At 43.4% G+C, this 27,188-nt stretch overlaps 1 protein-coding gene across 1 annotated transcript in view; it reads right to left on the bottom strand.

The window, feature by feature from the left end:
- The window catches only part of KIF26A (kinesin family member 26A), a 146,210-nt gene extending 121,566 nt beyond the window's left edge, over positions 1–24,644 (bottom strand). Inside the window, exons 1-2 of the mRNA XM_050954076.1 lie at positions 24,233–24,644; positions 23,609–23,875 (exon numbers count right to left, since the gene is read on the bottom strand). Coding sequence (XP_050810033.1) covers positions 23,609–23,875; positions 24,233–24,298 — 333 coding nt within the window. The 5' untranslated portion in view covers positions 24,299–24,644. The remainder of the gene's footprint in view (positions 1–23,608; positions 23,876–24,232) is intronic.
- Positions 24,645–27,188: the final 2,544 nt, after the last annotated feature.

The following is a 27,188-nucleotide window of genomic DNA, read 5'->3' as shown; positions in this document are numbered from 1 at the left end:
GAGCTCAAGTACGAGGGATAAAGACAAAAATGGTTACAAGCAAATAAAAGTACAGATGCGCTTTATAATGGGTAAGACTTAACTTACCAAGCTACAGTCTTTGTTCAAGGTAGACTTCTTATCAATCATTCTTCTTTATAGCCATTGTTGACTTTCTGGCAGTCAGGACTTTCTACAGAAGTACAAGGTGTTGGTTGCCCTTTCTTCCTAGGTGAAAGATGCCAAAATGGCTTTCTATCTCTGCTTATATCTCTCAAAGTTCATTGACCCTGTTTCTAGAGGCAGGATGACCTCTGCTGTTCTTCTGTTCCCTGTGGACCTTCCATCCCCCTGCTGATTCCTATGTCAATGCAGCTCCCATTGTTTTGATTCCCCATTGCTTAATTCACAGAGAAGACAAGTAGACAGCTGCCTTCCCTCCCTTTTGGGATAAAACCTTTTTCTCTCCCTTTATTTGGTCACAGACTTTAAAAGCATAATATTAGTGAATATCTATAATGCCTCACATAGTATTAATACATACATTTCACAATGCTACTAATCACCTGTGTGTCACCAGTTCACGTATGATACCTTACATGACCCATTATAGATACAGATTAAGACAATAGTGAGTTGGAGTACACTGGGCTGGTCAGGCCCGCTGAAACTCACTGCTACATACCAGGGAGTCCCTTGCCTGATGGCATAGAGGTGCTCTTAGGATCACACCGCCCTCCTTACAAAACTGCAGGAAGGTTAGTCACTGACTGACCTGGAGGAAGCAGGTCAGAACCCTCTTTCCTGGGCAGGGCATCTGCCACCATATTTTTTCCCCTTTATATGGAAAAACTCTGTTTTGCCTCCTTTGTCTTTTCAGTTTCCAAAACATAATATCAGAGAGTATCCTTAATTTCACCTACAGTCCTGTTACAAACATTTCACAGTGACGTTAACGACCAATGTGTTATCAGATATCAAATGATATATTACATGTCACTTTTTAAATACATATCTTGAAAACAGTATGTCAAGCCTCACAGGGACTGCTGACACAGAATAGTGACCTATCACTGGGCTTCTGTGTCACAGTTACACAGGTGTAAATCAATAGTAACTCTACTGAAGTCAATGAGCCTGATTTTCTCCTCATTTTACTTTGGTTTTATACTTCAGTTTCAGTGGAATCACTCCTGATTTACTTTGTCACAAGATGGGGCCCAGGCCCTATATCTGACAGCAGCTGGAAATAATAGCATACACACTGCAAGATTCAGAACTATAGACCTGTGAAACTTATAGGCTCTTATCCAGTCCCACTAGCAGTCCAGTAGGGGCATGTCAGAGAAGGGGTGGGTACATCATATTCTGGCTATTCTCTGCAAGCAGTAGGCCATAGGGAGCTGTTGTAACCAGTGCATATGCCAAGAGCAGCCTGGGGCTGCTCCGATTTACAAAGACTCCCTGAATAGCCTGAGAATATGAGAAACACAAACCCCTCCCTTCCCCTCGATGGAAGAGCTGAGACTCACTGCCTATATTTCATAGCTATAGTACATCAAACTGCTTCAGTATCATGGATATTGAGCAACCTTTAGATCAGAAAAGTATTTTCCACCTATTTTACTCTTGGTTAATGTTTTGAAACCTAAAACTAATGAATAAAAGGCAATTTCAGCAAAGGTCAGTCAAGTGGCTGTCAGAATACACAAGGTTATAGGTTAAAGAATCTTGTAGATGTAAGAACATAAGCATGAAATTCTACAGAAAGGGCCCCAAGGGATCCCAATTCAAGTGAATAGGCATGAAGATGTAATTAAAAGCCATAAATCCATTGAACCAAAAATATGTAAACTTAATACACTAACTCATATATGTATTTTCATCCTCCACATTTGGCTTACTCTAGACTCTTTTTGAGCCTACGAATAAAAAAATTAACATTATCAAAAGAAGTATTTCTTTATGTGAAACATGGGTTATCAATAATAAATAGGTTTTATTTTATTTTTAGAGGTAATTGCTGGAGGAAGCTCTCTCTACAGACTGTGAGACCTTGGGCATATTACTCCAACTATGTCTCCTCTTTACAAAACCCACAAAAGGACAATATCTTACAGCATTTCAGTGCTACTCAGTCATACACACAAAATTCCCCTTTTGAAAGCTTGTTTGAGGAATGTCAAATACACTCTTCTTTCTTTGCAACAAAACCTTTATCACAACAAAACAGAAAAACTGCTTGCTCGGATCATAATTATGCAAACTGCACCACCATTCTCAACATTTTAAACTGGAGGTTGTGGGCCAACTTTTAACCTCAAGTTATGGGCAAAATCCTAGTCCATGGCCCATCTGCAGCATGGAGTTTTCTAGATTGTCACAGCCAATGGATGCACCACTGCACTTGAGATTAATATGGATCCTGAAAGAGGTCTCCCCTTGGAGGTGGATGAGTGTATAGCACCTGTGGGCCAGACAACTCCTCCAAGAAGCGGAGTCTACTCCCCTAACACCAACAATCATATCTGGTAGATGGGGCACTGGAGGTCATGTCAGGAGAAGCAGTGCTTACCTGATGTCCCAATGAAGGTGGATTGCTCCATGAGTGAGTAATACACCTTGGACATCGAATGCGTTTATTGGCCTGAACAGCAAACTCCTAGGTGATCATTCTAAACCTGGATTTTCAGCCAGAAGATGGATCTTTAGATCTGAAAATTCCCAGTCCATGATGATTGGGATGGGAGGATAGCATTGAGTCATCCAGTGAACCCCCAGCCCTCGTGCAAGGAGACTGCCGGGATCCTAATCCAGACACACTTCCTTATCTTCTCCCCCAGCACAAAATCCACATGGGTTAATACAGGCCTAGTAGTAACCTCTATGGCCCCAGCAAGGAAGACATAGGGTGAGGCAGGAAGCACATTTGTTTGACATCTTCTCCCCCAATCCTTCAAACCACATTGTGGCTCCCTACCATGGATCAGGAGCAAATCCCTCTCTCCACTCTACTGACTAGTTCCTACCAGTCTCAGGACCAGTTGGCTCAGTGCAGAACAGGCTTACAAGACAGTATGGGACTTCTGCTCCTCTTACTGGTGCACACAGGATCTGGCCTTCAGTTCGGATCACTTGATTTCTCATCAGAAACTAAGTTGTCTTCAGCCCTTTCTCTTTTATTGGAATCATAGTTTTTATACTCCAAGCTGTCAACACCTTGCTGCAACAGGTGTATGCATTTAACACAAAATGTGGTGGCGTTGCTAGTACTTCTAAAATACAGTCACCCTGAGGAGCTTCCTATATTTCTGTTACTCAGCATTCCTTCTTCTCAGTTCCAGCCTAGAAACTAAACTCAGCTCTGATGCTCTAAAAACAATAACAGAAGACAGCATAATACAGGGAGAAGTCACTATGTTTCTTAAAATAATTTTGAAGGTAGTATGTGTGTGACCCTAGATATCCATTACCATGAGTCACATGGAAATAGCTCACTTAATGGTTTCCATACAACTATTTCTTATAGTTAGGATATAAGGGGCAGTAACATCATATTCCCAAATAAATGGGACAAGTTCAGTTGACCTCAATGGCCATTTATACCAGCTGAGACCAGCTAAAGACCCCCACATCTTTAAGCCTTACAAAGGAGAGTTTCTTAAGACAGAGGATGGAAAGCATTTAATAGGCTAATTTGGGAATCCAGCTACAAGTGACTGCTTCTCACCCTATACCTCATCATGACAGTTAAGGTCATCTGGGATGCTCCAGCTTTCCATTTGTGTAAGTGAATTCCCCAGGAAAAGCAATAGCACTTTCACAGTAGAAGGTCTTCACCTTTGGAACTAGCTCTGGAAGTCTACCAAAGTCCATGTGACATCATGACAGGCACGTGTATTTGGTTTAGCCTAGCTATTTTTTTTCTGGCTGTTGTGCTTGATGTTCACAGTAGTTTGGCTTCTGTTATGCAGTAGCTGCATCATGGGAAGTAGTTTTTACGCTACCCACTATGGGCAGTTTGGTTTCATTGATACATTCTGTCATAGTTCCTAAAAGCTCTGGTAGCAGGTGCTAAGAAAGGGCCCAATCATAGGACTGGAAAGGACCTTGAGAGGTCATCTAGTCAAGTGCCCTGCAATCATGGCAGGACGTAGTATTATCTAGACCATCCCTGGCAGGTGTTTGGAGATTTTTAAGAGCTGGTTAGACAATGATGGAGATTCCACAGCCTCCCTGGGCAATTTATCCCAGCGCTAACTAGCCTAACAGTTAGGAAGTTTTTGCTGAAATTTAAGCCCATTGCTTATTGCCTCATCCTCAGAGGTTAAGAAGAACAATTTTTCTCCCTCCTCCTTGTGACAACCTTTTATGTACTTGAAAATTCAGTCTTCTCCATACTAAACAAATATCATTTTTTCAATCTTCTCTCACATGTCATGTTTTTTAGACTTTTAACTATTTCTTTTGCTCTCCTCTGGACTTTCTCCAACTTGTCCACATCTTTCTGAAATGTGGCGCCCAATACTCCAGCTGAGGTCATATCAGCACGGAGTAGAGCGGAAGAATTACTTCTTGTGTCTTGCTTACAACACTCCTGTTAGTACATCCCAGAATGATGTTTGCTTTTTTGCAACAGTGTTACACTGTTGACTCCTATTTAGCTTGTGATCCACTATGACCCCCAGGTCCCTTTCCCCAGCACTCCTTCCTAGGCTGTCATTCCCATTTTGTATGTATGCAACTGATTGTTCCTTCCTAAGTGGAGTACTTTGCATTTGTCCTCACTGAATTTCATACTAATTACTTCAGATCATTTCTCCAGTTTGGTCCAGATCATTTTGAATTATAATCCTATCCTCCAAAACATTTGCAACCCCTCCCAGCTTGGTATCATCTGCAAACTTTATAAGTGTACTCTCTATGCCATTATCTAAATCATTGATGAAGATATTGAACAGAACCAGACTCTTAACTGATCCCTGTGGGACCCCACTTGATATGCTTTTCCAGCTTGACTGTGAACCACTGACACCTACTCTCTGGGAATGGTTTTCTAAACATTTATGCACCTACCTTATACTAGCTCCATCTAGGCTGTATTTCTCCAGTTTGTTTATGAGAAGGTCATGCAAAATAGTATCAAAAGACTTACTAACCTCAAAATATACCATATCTACTGCTTCCCCCATCCACAAGGCTTATTACCCTGTCAGAAAAAGCTATTAAGTTGGTCTTGACAAATCCATGCTGACTGTTACTTATCACCTTATTATCTGCTGGATGTTTGCAAACTGATTGCTTAATTACCATATATACTCATTCATAAGCCGAATATTTTTGGTAAAAAACTGACTCATAGACTCATAGACTTTAGGGTCAGAAGGGACCAATATGATCATCTAGTCTGATCTCCTGCACAAAGCAGGCCACAGAACCCTACCCATCCACTTCTATAACAAACCCCTAACCTATGTCTGAGTTATTGAAGTCTTCAAATTGTGCTTTGAAGACCTCAAACTGCAGAGAATCCACCAGCAAGTGACCCATGCCCCACGCTGCAGAGGAAGGCGAAAAACCTCCAGGGCCTCTGCCAGTCTGCCCTGGAGGAAAATTCCTTCCCGACCCCAAATATGGCAATCAGCTAAACCCTGAGCATGTGGGCAAGACTCACCAGCCAGCACTCAGGAAAGAATTCTCTGCAGTAACTCAGATCCCATCCCATCCCACATCCCATCACCGACCACTGGGCATACTTATCTGCTGGTAATCAAAGATCAATTGCCAAAATTAAGCTATCCCATCATACCATCCCTTCCATAAACTTATCAAGCTTAGTCTAAAAGCCAGATATGTCTTTTGCCCCCACTACTCCCCTTGGAAGGCTGTTCCAGAACGTCACTCCTCTTGAAATTAGACGAAGGTTTCTAACCATTAGTCTAAACTTCCTAGTGTCCAGTTTATACCCATTCGTTCTTGCATCTACATTGGTACTAAGCTTAAATAATTTCTCTCCCTCCTTAATATTAATCCCTCTGATATATTTATAAAGAACAAGCATATCCCCCCTCAGCCTTCTTTTGGCTAGACTAAACAAGCCAAGCTCTTTGAGTCTCCTTTCAATGTCAAGTTTTCCATTCCTCGGATCATCCTCGTAGCTCGCCTCTGAACCTATTCCAGTTTGAATTCATCCTTCTTAAACATGGGAGACCAGAACTGCACACAGTACTCCAGGTGAGGTCTCACCAGCGCCTTATATAACGGTACTAACACCTCCTTATCTTTGCTGGAAATACCTTGCCTGATGCATCCTAAAACCGCATTAGCTTTTTTAACGGCCATATCACATTGTCGGCTCATACTCATCCTGCGATCAACCAATACTCCAAGGTCCTTCTCCTCCTCTGTTGCTTCCAACTGATGTGTCCCCAATGTATATCTAAAATTCTAATTATTAATCCCTAAGTGCATGACCTTGCACTTTTCACTATTAAATTTCATCCTATTACTATTACTCCAGTTTACAAGGTCATCCAGATCTTCCTGTATGATATCCCGGTCCTTCTCTGTGTTAGCAATACCCCCCAGCTTTGTGTGATCGGCAAACTTTATTAGCATATTCCCGCTTTTTGTGCCAAGGTCAGTAATAAAAAGGTTAAATAAGATTGGTCCCAAAACCGATCCTTGAGGAACTCCACTAGTAACCTCCTTCCAGCCTGACAGTTCACCCTTCAGTACGACCCATTGGAGTCTCCCCTTTAACCAGTTCCTTATCCACCTTTCAATTTTCATATTGATCCCCATCTTTTCCAATTTAACTAATAATTCTGCATGTGGAACCATGTCAAATGCCTTACTGAAATCGAGGTAAATTAGATCTACTGCATTTCCTTTGTCTAAATAATCTGTCACCTTCTCAAAGAAGGAGATCAGGTTGGTTTGGCACAATCTACCTTTAGTAAAACCATGTTGTAATTTGTCCCAATTACCATTGACCTCAATGTCCTTAACTACTTGCTCCTTCAAAATTTTTTCCAAGACCTTACATACTATAGATGTCAAACTAACAGCCCTATAGTTACTCGGATCACCTTTTTTCCCTTTCTTAAAGACAGGAACTATGTTAGCAATTCTCCAGTCGTACGTACAACCCCTGAGTTTACTGATTCATTAAAAATTCTCGCTAATGGGCTTGCAATTTCATGCGCCAGTTCCTTTAATATTCTTGGATGAAGATTGTCTGGGCCCTCCGATTCTGTCCCACTAAGCTGTTCAAGTTTGGCTTCTACCTCAGATGTGGTAATATCCACCTCCATAGCCTCATTCCCGTTTGTCATCCTTCCATTATCCCTAAACTCCTCATTAGCCTTATTAAAGACTGAGGCAAAGTACTTATTTAGATATTGGGCCATGCCTAGGTTATCCTTAACCTCCTTTCCATCCTCAGTGTTTAGCGGTCCCACTTCTTCTTTCTTCGTTTTCTTCTTATTTATATGGCTATAGAACCTTTTACTATTGGTTTTAATTCAAAGAGTGGGGGTAGACTTATAAACAGGTCTACACTAAAATTTGATGATTTTAAACTCTATGGAATCATTGAATTGAATATCTAATACACTGTCGTTTTGTTTACCTGGAGCATCTGCAGGCATGGAGGCCCTCAGCTCCTCGTGGCTGCAATACACCGTTCCCAGCCAATGGGAGCTACAGGAAGCACCATTTCCTGCAGCTCCCATTGGCTGGGAATGGTGAACCGTGGCCATGGGGAGCTGAGGGGCTCCATGCCTGCACATGCTCCAAGTAAACAAAACATCCTGACCCATCAGCAGTTTACTCTGACAGCCGGGAGCCAAAGTTTGCCAACCCCTAAATATAGGGTCAGCTTATGAAAGGGTCATACAGTTTTTGCTATTTTTACCTAACCATCTGGGGGGGGTCAGCTTATAAACAAACGGGCTAATGAACGAATATATACGGCATTTGCTCCATTATCTTTCTGGGCACTGAAATTAAGATGACTGGTGTTTAATTCCCTGGGTCATCCTTATTTCCCTTTTTATAGATTGGCATTGTATTTACCCTTTTCTGGTCCTCTGGAATCTCTCCTGTTTTCTATGACTTTTCAAAGATAATCGCTAATGGCTCAGATACCTCCTCAGTCAGCTCCTTGAATATTCTAGGAGGTATTTCATCAGACCATGGTGACTTGAAGACATCTAACTTATCTAAGTAATTTTTAACTTGTTCTTTCCCTATTTTAGCCTCTGATACTACCTCATTTTCAATGGCATTCACTAAGTTAGACGTCCAGTCGCTACTTATCTTTTTGGTGAAAACTGAAATGACCTTGAGCGGATCACTGCAGACTACATGGCTCTGGGAAGAAGGATAAAGGAGTTTGAGGTGCAAGTGGTGCTCTCGTCCATCCTCCCTGTGCAGGGAAAAGGCCTGGGTAGAGGCAGTTGAATTGTGGAAGTCAATGAATGGCTATGCAGGTGGTGTCAGAGAGAAGGCTTTGGATTCTTCGACCATGGGATGGTGTTCCAAGGAGGAGGAGGAGTACTAGGCAGAGACGGGCTCCACCTAACGAAGGGAGGGAAGAGCATCGTTGCAAGCAGGCTGGCTAACCTAGTGAGGAGGCCTTTAAACTAGGTTCACCAGGGGAAGGAGACCAAAGCCCTGAGGTAAGTGGGGAAATGGGATACCGGGAGGAAGCACGAGCAGGAGAGTGCAAGAGAGGAGGACTCCTGTCTCAGACTGAGAAAGCAGGACAATCAGCGAGTTATCTTAAGTGCCTATACACAAATGCAAGAAGCCTGGGAAACAAGCAGGAAGAACTGGAAGTCCTGGCATAGTCAAAGAACTATGATGAGATTGGAACAACAGAGACTTGGCAGGATAACTCACATGACTGGAGTACTGTCATAGATAGATATGAAGGACAGGCAGGGCAGAAAAAGTGGGGGAGTTGCACTGTATGTAAGAGAGGAGTATGACTGCTCAGAGCTCCAGTATGAAACTGCAGAAAAACCTGATAGTCTCTGGATTAAGTTTAGAAGTGTGAGCAACAAGGGTGATGTCGTGGTGGGAGTCTGCTATAGACCACCAAACCAGGGGGATGAGGTGGACAATGCTTTCCTCCAGCAACTGTGCACTGCTGTATTGCTCTCCCAGCAGATATCAGGGTGATTAAAGTCTCCCATGAGAATCAGGGCCTACGATCTAGTAACGGGGGAGGTCTCGGATGACTGGAAAAAAGCTAATGTAGTGCCCATCTTTAAAAAAGGGAAGGAGGAGGATCCGGGGAACTACAGGGCAGTCAGCCTCACCTCAGTCCCTGGAAAAATCATGGAGCAGGTCCTCAAGGAATCAATTCTGAAGCACTTAGAGGAAAGGAAAGTGATCAGGAACAGTCAGCATGGATTCACCAAGGGCAAGTCATGCCTGAGCAACCTAATTGCCTTCTATGATGAGATAACTGGGTCTGTGGATGAGGGGAAAGCAGTGGATGTGTTATTCCTTGATTTTAGCAAAGCTTTTGATACGGTCTCCCACAAATTCTTGCCAGCAAGTTAAAGAAGTATGGGCTGGATGATTAGACTATAAGGTGGATAGAAAGCTGGCTAGATCGTCGGCCTCAACGGGTAGTGATCAACGGCTCCATGTCTAGTTGGCAGCCGGTTTCAAGCAGAGTGCCTCAAGAGTTGGTCCTGGGCCAGATTTGTTCAATATCTTCATTAATGATCTGGAGGATGGCATGAACTGAACTCTCAGCAAATTTGCAGAGGACACTAAACTCAGAGAAGTGGTAGATACACTAGACAAATTAGAGCATTGGGCCAAAAGAAATCTGATAAGGTTCAATAAGGACAAGTGCAGAGTCCTGCACTTAGGACAGAAGAATCCCATGCACTGCTACAGACTAGGGACCGAATGGCTAGGAAGCAGTTCTGCAGAAAAGGACCTAAGGGTTATAGTGGATGAGAAGCTGGATATGAGTCAATAGTGTGCCCTTGCTGCCAAGAAGGCTAACGGCATTTTGGGCTGTATAAGTAGGGGCATTGCCAGCAGATCGAGGGACATGTTCATTCCCCTCTATTCGGCATTGGTGAGGCCTCATCTGGAGTACTGTGTCCAGTTTTGGGCACCACACCACAAGAAGAATGTGGAAAAATTGGAAAGAGTCCAGCAGAGGGCAACAAAAATGATTAGGGGGCTGGAGCACATGACTTATGAGGAAAGGCTGAGGGAACTGGGAGTGTTTAGTCAGCAGAAGAGAAGAATGAGGGGGGATTTGATAGCTGTTTTCAACTACCTGAAAGGGGGTTCCAAAGAGGATGGATCTAGACTGTTCTCAGTGGTACCAGATGACAGAACAAGGAGTAATGGTCTCAAGTTGCAGTGGGGGAGATTTAGGTTGGATATTAGGAAAAACTTTTTCATTAGGAGGGTGGTGAAGCTCTGTAATGGGTTACCTAGGGAGGTGGTGGAATCTCCTTCCTTAGAGGTTTTTAAGGTCAAGCTTGACAAAGCTCTGGCTGGGATGATTTAGTTGGGAATTGGTTCTGCTTTGAGTGGGAGTTGAACTAGATGACCTCCTGAGGTCCCTTCCAACCCTGATATTCTATGAAACAAAAGAGTCATTTCGCACTTCTGCCTTTTCCACATTTTTATTATTGTTTCCCCTCTCCTCCCACATTGAATAATGGGCCCTGTCCTTGGTCTTCCTCTTGCTTCTAATGTATTTGTAGAATATTTTCTTGTTATCCTTTATGGGCTTGTCAACAGTACCACTTACGTTGATGTAACTTACGTTGCTCAGGGGTGTGTAAAAGTCATCCCACCTGAGCAACATAAGATACATCAGCTTAAAGCAGTGTCTACACTGCACTATGTCAGCAGAAGATGCTCTCCTGTTGGTATAGCGTGTCTTCACCAGACGCACTAACCCTAAGTCTCTAGTTAGTTTAATCTCATTTTGTGCCTTGGCCTTTCTAATTTTGCCCCTATATACTTGTGTTATTTGTTTATATTCATCCTTTATAATTTAATCTAGTTTCCACTTTTTGTAGGACTCTTTGCAGATCATTGAAGCTCTATGGGTTAAGCCAAAGTAGTTTCTTGCCATACTTCCTATCTTTCCTATGCAGTGGGATAGTTTGCTCTTGTGCCCTTAATAATGTGTTAATAAAAAACTGCCAATGCTCCTGAACTGCTTTTCCCTTTAGACTTGCTTCCCATGGGATCTTACTAGCCAACTTCCCGAATATGCTAGTCTGACTTCTTGAAATCCATTATCTTTATTACGCTGTTTTCCCTCCTACCATTTCATGATCAATTTCACCCTTCCACTTTCAAATTCTCAACCAGTTCCTCCTTATTTGTCAAAATCAAATCTAGAACAGCCTCTCCGCTATTAGCTTTCTCCACTTTCTGAAATAAAAAATTGTCTCCAATGCATTCCAAGAACTTGTTGAATAATCTGTGCCTTGCTGTGTTATTTTCCCAACAAATGTCTGAGTAGTTGAGGTCTCCAACTGCCACCAAGTCCTATGCTTTGGATGATTTTGTTAATTCTTTTTTTTTAAAGACTCTTCCACCTCTTCTTCCCGGATAGTCTGTAGCAGGCCCCTACCATGACATCACCCTTGTTTCCTACAATGAGAAGAGCTGAGTGCCCTCAAATTCTCATTGGGAGTGTAGGAGGCTTCACACCTCACAACATCAGACCCAAAATCAATAATAAATAAATAAAATATCGCAAGCTAGGGCATCATCAGACAAACTGTATACTGACATCTCTGACAAATTGGAGAATTGGTCTGAAATCAACAAGATGAAATTCAATAAAGAGAAGTACAAAGTGCCACACTTAGGAAGAAAAAATCAAATGCGCAGCTACAAAATGGGGAATAATTGGTTAGGCTGTAATACTGCAGGAGAGGATCTGGGGGTTATAGTGGATCACAATCTGAGTATGAATCAATAATGTGATATAGTTGCAGAAAATTGCTAATATCATTCTGGGGGGTATTAATAGGAGCATTGTATGTAAGAAATGAGAGGCAACTGTTCCATTCTACTCTGCACTCGTGAGGCCTCACCTAGTATTCCGCATACAGTTCTAGACACCAAACTTTAAGGAAGATGCCGACAAATTGAAGAGAGTCCAGATGAGAGCAATAAAAATGATATAAGATATAGAAAATCTGACCTATGAGGAAAGGTTTAAAAAACTGGGCATGTTTAGTCTTGAGAAAAGAAGACTGAGGGGAGAGAACCTGATAACAGTCTTCAAATATGTTAAGGCTGTTATAAAGAGGATGGTGACCAATTGTTCTCCAGGTCCACTGAAAGTAGCATAAGGTATAATCATGTTAAATTGCAGCAATGGAGACTTAGGTTAGATATTAGTATAAACTTTCTAACTATGAAGATAGCTCTGGAATGGGCTTCCAAGAAAGGTTGTGGCATCCTGCTTACTGGAGACTTTTAAGAATTAAATTGGACAAACACCTGCAATGGATGGTCTACGTTTACATGGTCCTGCCTCAGCACAAGGGTCTGGACTAGAAGACTTCTCGAGATCTCTTCTATTGCTATAATTCTATGATTCTATGCTTAAAACGAGAGGGTAAAACAAACTGAATATGCCTATTAAAACATTCCAGCAAAATCAGCCCATTCTCAGAGAGATTAGTATTGATCAATATATTAACTCTGCAAGTCTTCTACCTGCCTTAATGGTAGCACAAAATACATTTCAACATTTGTATGTTGCAGTAAAATAAAATACACTTTAAACATAATCCTTTGAATGCTGTGAAAACTAGAACTAATGCTTTTCTTCCACAGTTAATGCTGAGAGCCTTTCAATGATCAACCTAAATAGAGGTATCAAGTTTCAGTTTTGTTCAGAATGCTTCCACGTCATAGTCACTGAGCAGTGTAAAATCCCGCAACAATTTTAGCCGAAGATTTCCTAAGAGCTAAATGAAAATTGATCATTTTCCCACTCCCGCCTGGTGTTCTAATCAATTCTGTACAAGTATTGACATATGGTAATACCGGCCTCCGTCTCAACGAGAATTTCAGATCAGTTTACTACATTCCAAGAATACTGAATAAAGCCTGAATTTAAGGCATGATTCATGAGAAGAGGAATATTTCTGTATATTTAACCCTTTAGTGTTGGCACATCTTCAGATGCTTCCATAAGCATTAATGCAATTTCCATTAGCACAGTATGCAAGCAACAAAGCCTGATTCTAAGTGCTAAAAGTAAACACGCAAAAATGAACATGAAATGTTGCTGTTTAAAATGAATGGTTTTGTTTATATCATTTAAACACTTTTCCTACACGCAAATGAACATCTCTTAATTATATACATTAAAGCAGAGGTGGTTAATAAGCGGACTGTGGGCCAAATTCGGACTGCCAGAAGCTTTTGAACGGACCCTGAAATCTTTTTATTTACTTATTATTATAATTATTGTAATTTTTCAATTATTATTTTCTCTGGAGTCTGGACTTTGAGTATACCTTGACCAAGAAATTTGGATCTTGACAAAAAGTAGACTACCTCGTCTTAAAGCTTGTGCAACTTCAACATTAGGGAAAAGTCAGTCAAAATGGACTAGCTGAGAGAGAGAGAGTGTGTGTGTGTGAGAGAGAGAGAGAGAGAATATAGATGTGTTTTGAAGAAAGGATGGTATCCAAAGTTTTACAGTCTTGGGTCAACAATAATTAAGTATGAGCCATAAAGTTACACAAGTCTGATGTGTGTGCTATTCAATAAAAGCATGCAGTATACCTTCCAACGCAACCCCCTGCAATACAGAATATGCCACTGATGCTACTGCATAACCCACAGCATCTTTTAAAATAACATTTACACCAAAAGTTTATATTCATTTTAATTTACTTAGAAGAAAAATCAGTTATTATGCAAAGTTACATACACCCCTTGCTGGGATTATTCATTTGAAAACAATATTTTGTGCATCTCTACAAACATTTTCCTCTTAATAATACATTTTTATTAAGAAAAAACAAGGTAACCCATTTTTAGTACATTTCCATAACAGCATCACTTTGCTTCTCAATGAGTACAACAGTACAATAGTTTCTGGTATCTGGTAAGGAACCATCGTAGTTCATCAACACAGTAGTCTAATGATACAACAGTCAGAGCCCACTGCAATATGCGGATAAGCATCTTCTAGGTACTACCGTGTCATCATTAAAGCACTAATCCATTCTCATTCTTCTGAGCTCTTATCTGTTCCCTAAACACGCTCCACTTGGCCCTGACACACTCTGCACCACCCCATATTTCCTGTTCCACAAATTCGCCATGTCCCTGCTAGTTAGCTGTCAAGTTTCAGAGCTATTTTAGGACAGATCCTTTTTTACAACTCTAATTGATTATTTCCTAAGGTTCCTGGCTTTGTTTCTGGTTCCTAAAGGATTTTTTCTCTTCAAATGATAGTGACCCACTTGCAACCAGTGATCCCAACTAGACAGCCTCCATCTTCACCCCCAGTTTAAAACTACAAGACTTGGAAACCCAGTTGCAAGGTACAAATTCCCTATTGCAACATCCGACTGTCAGCATCAGTGCCAGTTTTTATTATTAATTACTATTTACTATTTGTATTACAATACAACTAGATACCCCAACTAATATCAGATCCCCTTGTGCTAAGCACTGAAGAAAAAAATAGTAAGAGACAGTTTCTGCCCCAAAGACAACACAGACAAAGGGAAGGAAAAGAGACTACTGTCCCCATTTTACAGATGGGAAATGGAAGCACAGAGAGATTAAATGACTTGCCCAAGTTCACACAAGAAATCTGTGGTAGATCTGAGACTTAAAGCCAGATCTCTTGAGTCGCAGTCCAGTGCCTTAACCATAGACCATTCTTCCTTTGTTTGAACTCAGTGGGAGCTGTGAATGCTTATAAGCTCTGAAAATTAAGTCCTAGTTTTCTCACCTTGGGCACCCAAAAATAGACACACAAAATTAACAGACACATACAAAAACTCTGGCCTAAGTGATTCCCAAAGATGACCAAGTGTGGCAGAGGCAGGAACAGAACTCAAGTTTCTTGATCAGTACATTCTTTACTTGACTACATCGGCAATGTAAGTAGGGAATACTCCTAGGACTAGGGGTTCCAGGTTAGAGGATGGGGATAGTATTTATGATAAGTTGGGTTCCACAGATTTTCACCTATACTAAAAAAAGAGAGCCTGGTAACCTTAATTACACAGATCTCCCTCACTCTTAACCTGAGTAACATCCAACCAGATCTAGCTTATGAAGGTAATTTAGTTCAAAGAAGGACAACAGAGCCTTTCCAAAATACTATTCCATGCAGAAAATGTATACAAATCCAGCTAGAAAGTTTCTTCTTTCTAGAAAGGATGGTGTAAAACACTGGCCTCTACATCGGAAAAATCTGTTCAACAGCAGCCAGTTTAAGCTTGCCCTCCCCGGTTTCAGCGTGTTCTCAGTAGGTAGAATGATTTGGACTCAGACAATGCCATTTCCATGGGGTTGTAGGTCCATGTATCAAGAGTATGAAGAAAGAAGTGGAAAGGGCCCTGCTCTGGATAGAGAAAAATCTCTTGGTGATTTGATCAGCCCACATTCCATGAGTCTTGAACTGTCAAATCAAGAGAATCAGTCACAACCTGCAGCAGCAGGAGAGATGCGCCCTGCCTCCCACAGTCTTGCTATTAACACGTCAGAAGTTGGTTGAGATTCTGTAGGTGGAACTCTTAGCAAAAATAATAAAACAATACTACATATTTCAACAGGTTCAAAGTAACCTCAGATGTTAGGAGGAGATGCTCTTTCACACACCCCCCTTCAATTTTTAACCGGTTTTTGTGTTTCTGTCTAAAAGGCCAGGGTGTTGAAGAAATTAGCTAGAGAAAGAGCAAGAACTATACTAATTACCCTCAACCAGCCCAGGAGGCTGCAGTCTGGAGCTAATTGTGGAATCATTACTTCCCCCATTTCAGATCCCCCTGTGAGAAGACCAATTGCCTCAGGCATCAGTGTTGCATGATAATCCTGCTCACCTATGTTTTAAAAGGGCATGCCTGACAATCCAAAATGTTTTAGGCATGCTGATTACAACCCTGCTTCAGTCCCATGAGCTTTCATAGCCTTTTATACAGCATGAGGACTATTGCAGGGCTGAGGACACAATAGCTTACCTGGTTGCTTATTTCAGTACATTTGATCTGACACTGTCACTATCCCCTTTATTAGGCTCCACATGTACCTGAAAACCACATCTGATCTCACAGCCTGAAGCACTCGACAGCCATGTCTATGCAAGATTCCGTGTTGCAGAAATTAAATATTAAAGATGCATCAAAAAAATGCCCTGTAGCTCATATTTACTAACAAAGATGCACCTTCTACACTGAGGCATCTTTTGAAATGTTAAATATGAAACATTTTAAACGGAAATTAGTGCTCACAAAAGGCACTGAAAACTGGAACATCAAAACTGGAGTCCCTTATTCTCCACTGGGTAAGTACAGAGTGTTAGCACAAGCTTCCCCCATATGTTTCCTCCAATGTGTGTCAACCCTACTACAGCGGGGCCAGTTTGCGGGGTTAAAATAATCTCACAGCAAAATAAAGATGAATCACAGGTTACTCAAGGCCTAGTAAGTCATTCCAAATAATCAGCTGACTTCACCAAATTCCAGATCCAACTGCCCCACATTCTAAAGAGCTCAAAAGATTAACTGACTGTGGAGGGAAAGAAAGCCAATTCATAACAGAGGGCCAGGGCTACCGCACCCTCCTTGGTAAGTTCAGATCTCTTACACACTCAGAGGTACTAGAAGTTGTGAGGGACATTCACATGTTAATTGGATCCTTGCTTATCCAGGTAAGCACAATTGTATGAGTGAAATCCAAGGAAGCTCAACTAGATCCACTACTGATGACTTCCTTTAAACCTTCTTCAGAGAAGACTATTAGCTTACATCTCTAAAGCATGCAATAGTCCAACCAATATTTCAGAAACCAGCACTAGAAGCCAGCGATCTCATAAACCACTACCTCATCTCCATGTTTCCTGTCCCAGACAAACTGACTGAGTAAGTGGTTGTGACCATGCTCTGATAGCACCCAAAGTGATGATGGGCAACTGGTCATCAAATGCCCTCACATACTGAGCCCCCAAGTTTCAAACCTGTACCCTCTCTATTTTTTTAGCATACATGTGAAACTGTCATAAACAGATAGCTAAGGGTTAATGTCTCTTTCACCTGAAGCACCTGACCAGAGGACCAATCAGAAAACCGGATTTTTTCAACTTTGGGTGGAGGGAATTGAGTGTCTAAGTCTTTTGTGAGTCTGCCTGCTTTCTCTGAGCTTTGGAGAAGTACTTTCTACTTTCTAGTCTTCTGTTTCTAAGTGTAAGGACAAAGAGATCAGATAGTAAGTTCTATGGTTTCTTTTCTTTGGTATTTGCATGAATATAAGTGCTGGAGTGCTTTGATTTGTATTCTTTTTGAATAAGGCTGTTTATTCAATATTCTTTTAAGCAATTGACCCTGTGTTGTATCATCTTAATACAGAGAGCACATTTGTATGTATTTTTCTTTCTTTTTATATAAAGCTTTCTTTTAAGACCTGTTGAAGTTTTCTTTACTTCAGGGAAATTGAGTCTATACTCACCAGGGAATTGGTGGGAGGAAGAAATCGGGGAGATATGTGTGTTGGATTGCTAGCCTGATTTTGCATTCCCACTGGGGGGAATAGGAAAGTACTTTTTGTTTCCAGGATTGGGAACAGAGAGGGGGGAGTCTCTGTGTAGTTTCACAGAGCTTGTGTCTGTGTATCTCTCCAGGAGCACCTGGAGGGGGGAAGGGGAAAAGGATTATTTCCCTTTGTTGTGAGACTCAAGGGATTTGGGTCTTGGGGTCCCCAGGGAAGGTTTTTCAGGGGGACCAGAGTGCCCCAAAACACTCTAATTTTTTGGGTGGTGGCAGCAAGTACCAGGTGCAAGCTGGTAACTAAGCTTGGAGGTTTTCATGCTAACCCCCATATTTTGGACGCTAAGGTCCAAATCTGGGACTAAGGTTATGATAGAAACCCCTGCAAAAGGTCATATGATGCCCCAGGATCTAGTGTCACCAATATGCTGATGACACTCTATTCTTCATCTCTGTGACTAATGCTATCACAAAGGTGTCACAATACCTGCACAAAATAATCACTTGGATGAAAAACAGCTGGCTGGAGCTCAGTCCAAGCAAGAGCAAAGAGTTACGAGTAGGAAGAGGAAAACAAACTTTGAGGAGCTAGCCAAGACCCTGACAACATTCTCTGTGGAAAGGATCTCCTTCTGTTTGCTGAATTAGTGTGAGGCCTTGGAGTATTTTTAGTTTCAGCACCATTCCTTGATAACCAGCGATCAACAGTAATCAGGACAATGTGCTTTACCTTCTGCTTGTCAGGAGACTACAGCCTTTCTTTTCAGACAAGGACCTATCAACCACAATACAAATGTTCATCAACTCAGTACTGGACTACTGTATTTCCCTCCTCTAGAAAGAACAGTCATGGCCACTCAGAGACTGTAACTTGTGCAACATATAGCTAGCCCACCTCTTGAGAAGGGCAGGCAGAATACAAGAAGCTGGTACTCCGCCCCCTCCAGTACTCACTCTTACCACTAAAAGAGCTAAGAATACCTCAGTTTCAATCCCAGCTCTGAAACTGGCACTTCCTGTGCTTTTGGCCTCACTTAAGCTTGGTCTAAACACACAGTTCGTACTAATATAACTACTTGGGCTAGGGAAGTGATTTTTTACTGAAAGAGTTAACTATATCAGTATAGTTATGTCTCTATTGTGGACGTACTTATACTGGCATAATGGTGTCTTAATCCAGTATAGCTTATCCCCCTTCCCATACAGGAATGGCTATACCAGTATAAAACACCTTTACACCTATACAGCTGCATCTACACTTGGGAACTGTACTGCTTTAACTATACCAATATAAGTAAAAAGATATAATTTTTGTGTGTAGCCCAATACTAACCTCTCTGCCTGTTTCCCTCCTTTCTGAGGTCCATATGCTGCTTTGACATCTCTTTAGAAATGAGACTGACTTACCTCACAGGGGCATTGAATGGCTTAATTAATTAACATTTGTCAAGTGCTGTGAAGATCTTAAACACTAAGCATTATTATTATTATTTAAATCTACATGCCCATTCAATCCTTGGCCTCTCTTGTGTGACTGCCAACAACTATGCCAATTAGTGCTAATTGTTGTGCTGTGGTTCTGTGATGAGGATATCTGCCAAATGGGAATGAGACTGTGACCACCAACTATTTTCCTATAGGTCACCAAACAGCTGTCAAATTATAACAACTTTCAGTCTCTACCAACCTGGTCTGAATTCAAACCAGAACCCCATTAGTAAAAGACTGAATCCCATTACCAATTCCCTGAGGCATCCAGTCTGCCAGACAAATACAAAACTTTTTATTAGAGCTAAATCAAGACTCTTTCTTTTTAGTCTATTTTTTCACACAGAATCAGTACATGGCCCAGTAAACTGACACTGATACTGCAATATTTAATGCTAATCTGTGATACTTCCACATTTGCTTGCTTCTACACATGCTTGATTGAAACTACGTCTTAATTCATTTTCAGGTATCATTGTGACAGCAAACAGTAAAGACAACAGAAAAAGAAGGGAATTGATAGTGTAGAGTGTAGTAAATTTCTTGTTTAAGAACTTGGGTCTGGAGTTTTAACCTAGGCTAAGATTCATATCTTTCTTATCAGTTGTTCATATATGGTCAGTGGACTTTAAAAAGATAACACAACAACTGTGTACCAGTAGTCACTGCATAACACTAGCACTGAAACCTCATTTTAAGTTACCTTTTACTCAAAGGGCAGCAGCACAAAAGTTAAACTAATCATACTATTCTCAAGCAATTATTATCCTTTAAGGTAGGTTACAGAAACTCATCCTTTGGACAGCAAACAATATTTTGACTTTTTACTCTAATTTGAATTCAATCCCTTCTCAATTGCACGATGTATGAGAATGCAACTTCCCTCTTTCATCAATAATTATGTCCTTCTTTAATCTATAAACCACCCACTCACCTTCCCAAAGAGCTTCTGTACCAGGCGTAGAGACCTTTCTGAATCTGTGCTGAAAGATTTCTTAATTATCATGGCAAAGGCCACAAATCCTTTGAGCACATAGCAAGTTCAAAGAAGTAGCCTTCCTGTGTTTACTCATCCCATAGTATGTTAGTTCCTTGTCATTAGTTCTATCTTTATTTTCAATTTATGAATTTGCCACTGCCCGGAAGAGAAGCTGATTTTTCAAATGGCTTGTAATGTAATTAAACAAGAAAGCAGAATAAAAGCCGCCTTTCTAGCACAAACATTATAAAATGCTCAACCTGCCAACATGCTGGTTCGGTTCCTCAACTGTTGTAAATCAACATAGCTCCACCGATTTCAGAGTAATGCCAGATTACACCAGCTGAGGATCATGACCATTGATCATTATCGCCTGTTGCCTTCACAGTACGCTAGTGTAGTGTGCAGTAAGTTAGTAGGGACTCTAGCTGTTGATTGTGTTGTCTTCCTCTGTACTAAGTAGTTTATTTGCTGAACTAAATGCATTGTGGGCATTTGAAAATACAGTTTCAATCATTAAATATCCTGTAACTCTACAGATTCAGCTCTTTGAGATTATCATATGCTACTCAATAAACTAACCACTCTTTGTGTCTATTATTCTACGAACAAGTTTGTCAAGGTTTTAATACTGCGACAGCTATTACGTTATTACTTTTCTGTGCATGGTTTGAACCCTGGAGAAAAGGGGGATTAATTTACCCATCATCAAGTGCTTATCAGGAAGGTTCCCTGGAGACTTACACAAATGAGACCACACAAACAGGCCTTTGGAGACAAGTCTCTTCACCTGAACACCTGGGCAAGACCCATTGACTTTCCAGCACATGTATTTTTTCCCATGACAAAGATCCATGTACTTTTCCATCTAAATATAGGACCTCATTACTTTCCAATAAAGGCAGAAACTCCTATAATAAGAATTCAGGCATTGTATGGTTCTTTTAAAGCCAGCATGTCACATACACTTAACAATAGGAAATTAAACTTCTATTCACCATTCATGGGGATCCAGACAACAGGAGGTCCAATAGTTCTGCCTTCAGTTGAGATAAAGTACATGACATTTTACACTAAAGAAATAAGGACTTGATCCAAAGCCCATTGAAATCAATGGAAAGACTCCTATTGATTTCAGAGGGTTTTGGATCAAGCCCTAAAATACTATAATCTGAGATTTGCATTCTGACACTACAGTACAATGCACCTCCAAACAAAACTATATTTAGATGCAATGGGAATTCTGTAGATCATACAGGAACTCTTTGAATGAAAATGAAGGTCAAGAGGGTTTGGCTTCCTCTGCAGACCTCTCCCCCTTCTTGCAAACATCCAGATAAGCATTGTTTGGAAAACAATGTTATTCCAATGCTATCAAAAATGTAATACACATTTTGTCTGCCTTGTAAATGAACCAGTAGGGGTCTTCTGTTCTATGTTGTCCCACTACCTAATCTTTGTGATCTGTTAATATGTCTAGTCACCATTGTATGTGCTTTTTACCTATAATGGCTTTTAAGAGTAATGTTTCACATACTTGTGCTAGAAGAACATATTAATAAAATAATGCAACTAACATATGCATATCATATAGACAGAGAAAGAAGAAGACTGTGCAGATAAACACACTACCTATAGGTAAAGCAATGCATATGGCAAATGAAAGCCCCAGAACACTCATGCATTATATTCATTTATTATCGGATATTCACCAATGTCTAGTAGAAGGCATAAATGCATCAGAATATGATGTGACCAAGATTTGCCCTTGTGAGATTGAGAACAGGAGCCAACCCACCAAGCAGAGATGTGTATTCAAGCATCCGGCCATTTAGGGCCCAGCAAAACCATCCTTCATAAACTTTCTGTCCAAATTATATGAATGAAATATGTAGGCATATCAGGAACATCACAGTTTAATGTTCGGTAGCATTTTATGACCTGCATGAAATGAACTATTGTTAGTGCCACTTTAGTGCTACTGCCAATTGTTAGTGATCTTGCAATAGAACAAATTAATGTCCTGTAAAGCACAGTTGCCCTTTCAGCTCAGACTATCTCCCAGAACTCTGTGACTGGGGCTCTGAGTCACAGGCCCCTTACACCAACTTCTACCAAGTTTGACAAAGGGCACTTTTGGCACTTCATGCTCTTAGTGTGAGGAAAGACTGCACAGTCTGGACTGACTTTGATCTCTGACACAGTGTGTGTTCCGGACTGCACGCCACACAATGTTTAATCTACTCTTCAGCTCACACTGTCAGCAAAAAGTAATCCTGGCAATCAGTTATATGTATGTATTGGGTAAGTTTGCAATTGCTGCAGTTTCATTTTGCTAAAGAACAGCTTGAAATCTAAAGTCCTTGAAATGTTTTTAACCATTTTTAGTGCTGAAATCACCCATTTTAGAATCAAGTCACATTAAAAATAGTTGGAAACACAGACATAGAGTTATCTGGATGTATACAGTACAGAGCCCTAGAGCTGTACTCATAGACTTTGAGGCCAGAAGTGAACATTGTGATCATCTGACGTCCTGCACATTGCAGACCACAGAACCTCCTCCCCCGCACACACACTTCTGTAATAGACCCATAACCTCTGGCTGAGTTACTGAAGTCCTGAAATCATGATTTACAGACTTCAAGGTACAGAGAATCCACCATTTACTCTAGTATAAATCAGCAAGTGACCAATGCCCCCCACTGCAGAGGAAGGTGAAAACCGGCAGGGTCTCTGCCAATCTGGCCTGGGGGATATTCCTTCCTGACCCCAAATATGTTAGACCCATCAGCCTGAGACGTAGGAAAGCATTCACTGTAGTAACTCAGAGCCTTCCCCATCCAGTGTCTCATCTCCAGCTGTTAGGGATATTTGCCACTAGCAGTCGCAGATGGGCCACATGCCACTGTAAAGCAATCCCACCATAACATCCCTTCCATATACTTATCAAGCTCAGTCTTAAAACTAGTTAGGGTTTTTTGCCCCCTCTGCTCCCCTTGCAGCTCTGGATCTGCACTATGCAATGGTCCAGATTTGCACGATGTATAGACACAGGTATTTACTATGCAGAGATCTAGCTCTGCAGCATAGCAGGTAGCTCTAGATACTCTAAAAGTACTACGCAGAAAGCTAGGCAGCAGCAGCACTGAATTCCAGATGCTGAGCTCTAGACAGGTACCAGGAACCTTAGGCGCATAGCTCTCCACACGCTATGGGTTAGATAGCCCTCCCCAGGCAGATTTGTGTAGTGTGCAAAGATCTAGCTATAGCCAAGTACTGGGTGGGCACAGTGTAGAGGTCTAGGGAAGGGCTCCACAGCTCTCTAGCTGTGTGTGCTCCAGATGTCATTGCACAACCCCACTCCGCGTGAGTGTGTGCCCGGGCAGGGGGCAAGGGCCTGGCTTACCGGCAGGGAGTTAGCTGGGCTGCTGCTGGCGGCCAGTTTCACCGCTTGCTTCTTGAGTTCGGCCAGTTTGACCTGGCAGTTTTTGCACCATCCTCCTTTCCCGGCTCTCTCGAAGTGCCCCAGCTCGGCCAGCGAGACGGCCCCAGCTCCCTCCGGAGGGGGGCGGCTGCCGCAACGGTCCTCATCGGCGGCAGGCGGCAGCCTCTTCCTAGGGGCGAGCTCCAGAGAGAGCGGGGCCGGCTCTCGCCCAGAGCTTCCCTCCGCGACCTGCAAAGAGAGAAGGACTCAGGACAGTGCAAGGAGCCAGCAGCTCCCGTCAACCGGGGCAGCCTGCAAAGAGGGGTCCCTGCGCCTGGGAGGGAACCCTGCAAAGAGCAGCCCCCGGGCCGGACCGGTGCAAAAAGCCAGCTCTGCAACCCTTGGTCCGGTGCACTGCCCGGTTCCCGCGCACGCTGCTTGCACGGCCTCCCGTGCAAAGTTCCCTCGCGCCTCCCAAGCGCGCGGCCAACTAGCAACAAACTTCAAGCACCCGGGGGGGTCCCCGTGCGGAGGGCAGGGGTGAAAACTCCCGTGCTCTGCACCAGGCTCCATCAACCTTCCGTCAAAAGTTCCGCCCCAACTTACCCCCGCAGCCCGGTGTTCAGAGCCCAGACACCTTCTCCCAGCTGGGTTCTCTGCAGCCCGGATCATGGTTCCGGCCCAGGCCGGGTTTGGTCACCTGGACCCTGACCCACCCGCGCGCCCGGAGCCCGGCTGTTTGCAGCTACACTGGGCTGCGCAGTCCCGAGCTGTCCTGAAAGACCTTCGTGCCCATTGCCAAGTCCAGAGACCGGGGGCTGCAAAGTCCGGCTCCTTGGTCTCCACTTGCAAGGGCGGCTGTTGCTGCAGCGGCGGGCGGCAGCCTGGAGCTACGTAATATTTCCTCCCATGTTCTTGTAACTCAAAGGAGTAAAGTTTGGGTCGCGAGTTCGCGAGAGAAGCCCCGGACTGAGGCAGCGGGCGGAGCAGGGGGAGGAGAAGGCGGAGGAGCAGTGAGCTCCTCACCTCGGTGCAGAAAGGGACCGAGCGCACAGGAGCGCGTTAGGAAAAACTGCTCCGAGGGGAGGAGGGGCTCCGCGTGGGGTGGGCTGAACGAGGTGGGAGCCGCCAGAGTTTGAGCGTTTCTTTCCCACATTGACCCTGCAAGGCTCCGTTCGGCTCCAAACCTTCAGGGGCGTTAGTTGGGTGCCTGCCACGCGAACCCCTTCAAATAAAAACCCAGAGGTTCCTGAACAGTGACAAGGGGGTTGTTTGTTAGTAGTTTGCATGGCGCAGCCCGGGCCAAACTTTCCAAACAAGTCTCAGGATCAGGCTTTTAAACTACATCATGGGAGGGGGAGAAGGGTGTCTATAAGGAAATGGGATTGAACCCTGGGCTCTGCACTTCAAACTAGCAAGAAAGGAGGCACAACTCGTTACTCTCACCGTTCATTTTATTACATGTGCCTGGAGAGCTCGCTCGCTCTCTCTAGGGATCTCTCCAGATGCAGCTCGGTGCCTGGCTGCAGCCACGTTTGCTTGGGTGGCGTTTGAGAGCCTCACACACCTTGCACAGGTGACTCTGCGCTTTCGCCCTCTGACACACACACGCGCTGGAGTCTGTGTACTGCTCAGCCCATTCCCATCAGCTCTTTGGGAATGTGCATGTGACAACTGACCCAACAGGTGGAGAAATCCCCGTTCCTCCGCTAATTGTCTCTCTGGCAGCCGTTCCGCCTCCTGTCCTTAGCACTTCTGTTGCAGGCAGTCAGATGTGTGAAACCATTCCTTGTCCCTGATTGCTACGGCCCCACCCCACCCCACCGCCAGCTAGACAACAAAGGTCCGACCCGTTTGGTTCTGACCCGCGGAGAGGATCTGGATGCGTTTTACACCTGCAAGAGTGTGACGGGCAGTGGCTTCACACTTCACTCTCGCAGGCAGGGTAGTTGCGTGGCGTGGGTCTTTGCTATTTATGTGTCTGGGACCTGCTTGCGCGTAAGCCCTTGAATGAAGTAACCGCAAAAGCAATATAGCTCTGGTCTCCGGTTGCAGGCGAAGAGCGGTCCCTGTGATTGCAGCGCCATCTGCTGGCCCCGTCCCACTCCGCACTTTGGAGGCAGAGACTTGGCCACGCGTTTGCACAATTCTCCCGCGAATTCAGTCTACACGCTCTCACTCTGCGATCTCCAGACCCACTTAGAAGGGGCAGTGGGGGGTTCACTCCGGAAACACACAGCCCACGTGGCTTCTTTATTACGCCTCATTGCAGAGCCGCTAGACTGCCTCGCATGTAAGTATTTGACTTTGGGCAGTCCGGTTGGAAACTTTGGGTTCCCCTCCGCGCACACATAATCCCCATTAAATACAGAACAACGGTATGTACCAGCATTACACTCACGCGATTTGTGTTTGACTCCGAGTGGGTTTTAATAATAACGCGTTGCGCCCCTTGCAGCGCACCTTTGGACATACGTGGGTGAAGATCGAGGGCCCGAAATGCGGGCTGCAGATAAAAGCTCTTTAAATGGAAAGTCCCTTTGGCCGCATAACTTTAATCTCCCTCTAGCTCCCGAGGATTTGCACCCGGATTTTTAGGCGCTCAAGCAATGATCAGGGTCCTCTATAATACGTGTCGCCTAATCAGGGAGACTGCCTTTGCCAGGAGACTTAGCCCAGACACTTAATAGGTAATGAAAGCTATTAAATGCACGCTTAATGGCTCTGAACTCTGTCAACTGCGCGATAGCTCCCTTATGCTCCATCCCATGCGCCAGACTCTCTCAGGCTGCAACAGTTCCCCTGCGAGCCCCGACGCTCCAGCTGCCTCACACATGCACGAGGCAGCTCTGCAAAGCTCTTGTTCCCAGTGCGAGCTCAGCATCCCTCCATGTGCCTCTGATGACCGCCATTCCCCATCACCTCCTGCTGCAGGCGGGGTCCCTGCGGAGCTTATGCGCGCAAATCACAAGAGCGCACACGCCAAACAATGCAGCAATCAGGGGACGCTGGTGCAATCGGAAAATGTGACACTCCAGGCCTAATTTACAGCAGCCGTTTAAAATGCTGCCCTGAGACCCTCCACTGTAACTAGCCCACCTGGCCACTCATCGCCTCAGGGATGCCCATCTCAAACTTCACTGCCTTTGGCCCCCAAACAACCCGCCCTTGCGAACCTTTTAGCTGCCCTGCTGCAGGGGCGCTGCACTGCACAGTTGGGAACGCTTCATTAGTACCTTGTCCCTGGCATTAACCTGGGGGGAAGAGGAGACAGAGACACACGCATGATTATGAGTGATGTCCCCGGTCTCCTTATCGTGTCTACTCAATGCGCTCTGCAGGGCTTCAATAACTTGTTTAAATATTTCATGCGTCTGAGTAATGGCTGCAAAAGCCTCCTTCGACTCACAGTGTCGGGCTGGCTTACAGCGGGAAAGGGGGCCGGGCCCTGGTTCCAGCTCCGGTTCTGTGCTCCGAGTCGTGCTGCTAGAACTAAACAGGTTTTTTAAAAAAAACAAAAACACCTTGGATAGACACAAGTATTTCTAAGACGTCCCCATTT

This window comes from Gopherus flavomarginatus, chromosome 5, assembly GCF_025201925.1.
Source record: "Gopherus flavomarginatus isolate rGopFla2 chromosome 5, rGopFla2.mat.asm, whole genome shotgun sequence".
In the NCBI taxonomy this organism is placed as follows: domain Eukaryota; kingdom Metazoa; phylum Chordata; order Testudines; family Testudinidae; genus Gopherus; species Gopherus flavomarginatus.
The sequence above is the reverse complement of the archived record's forward strand: the minus strand, read 5'-3'. Positions and strand labels throughout refer to the sequence as shown.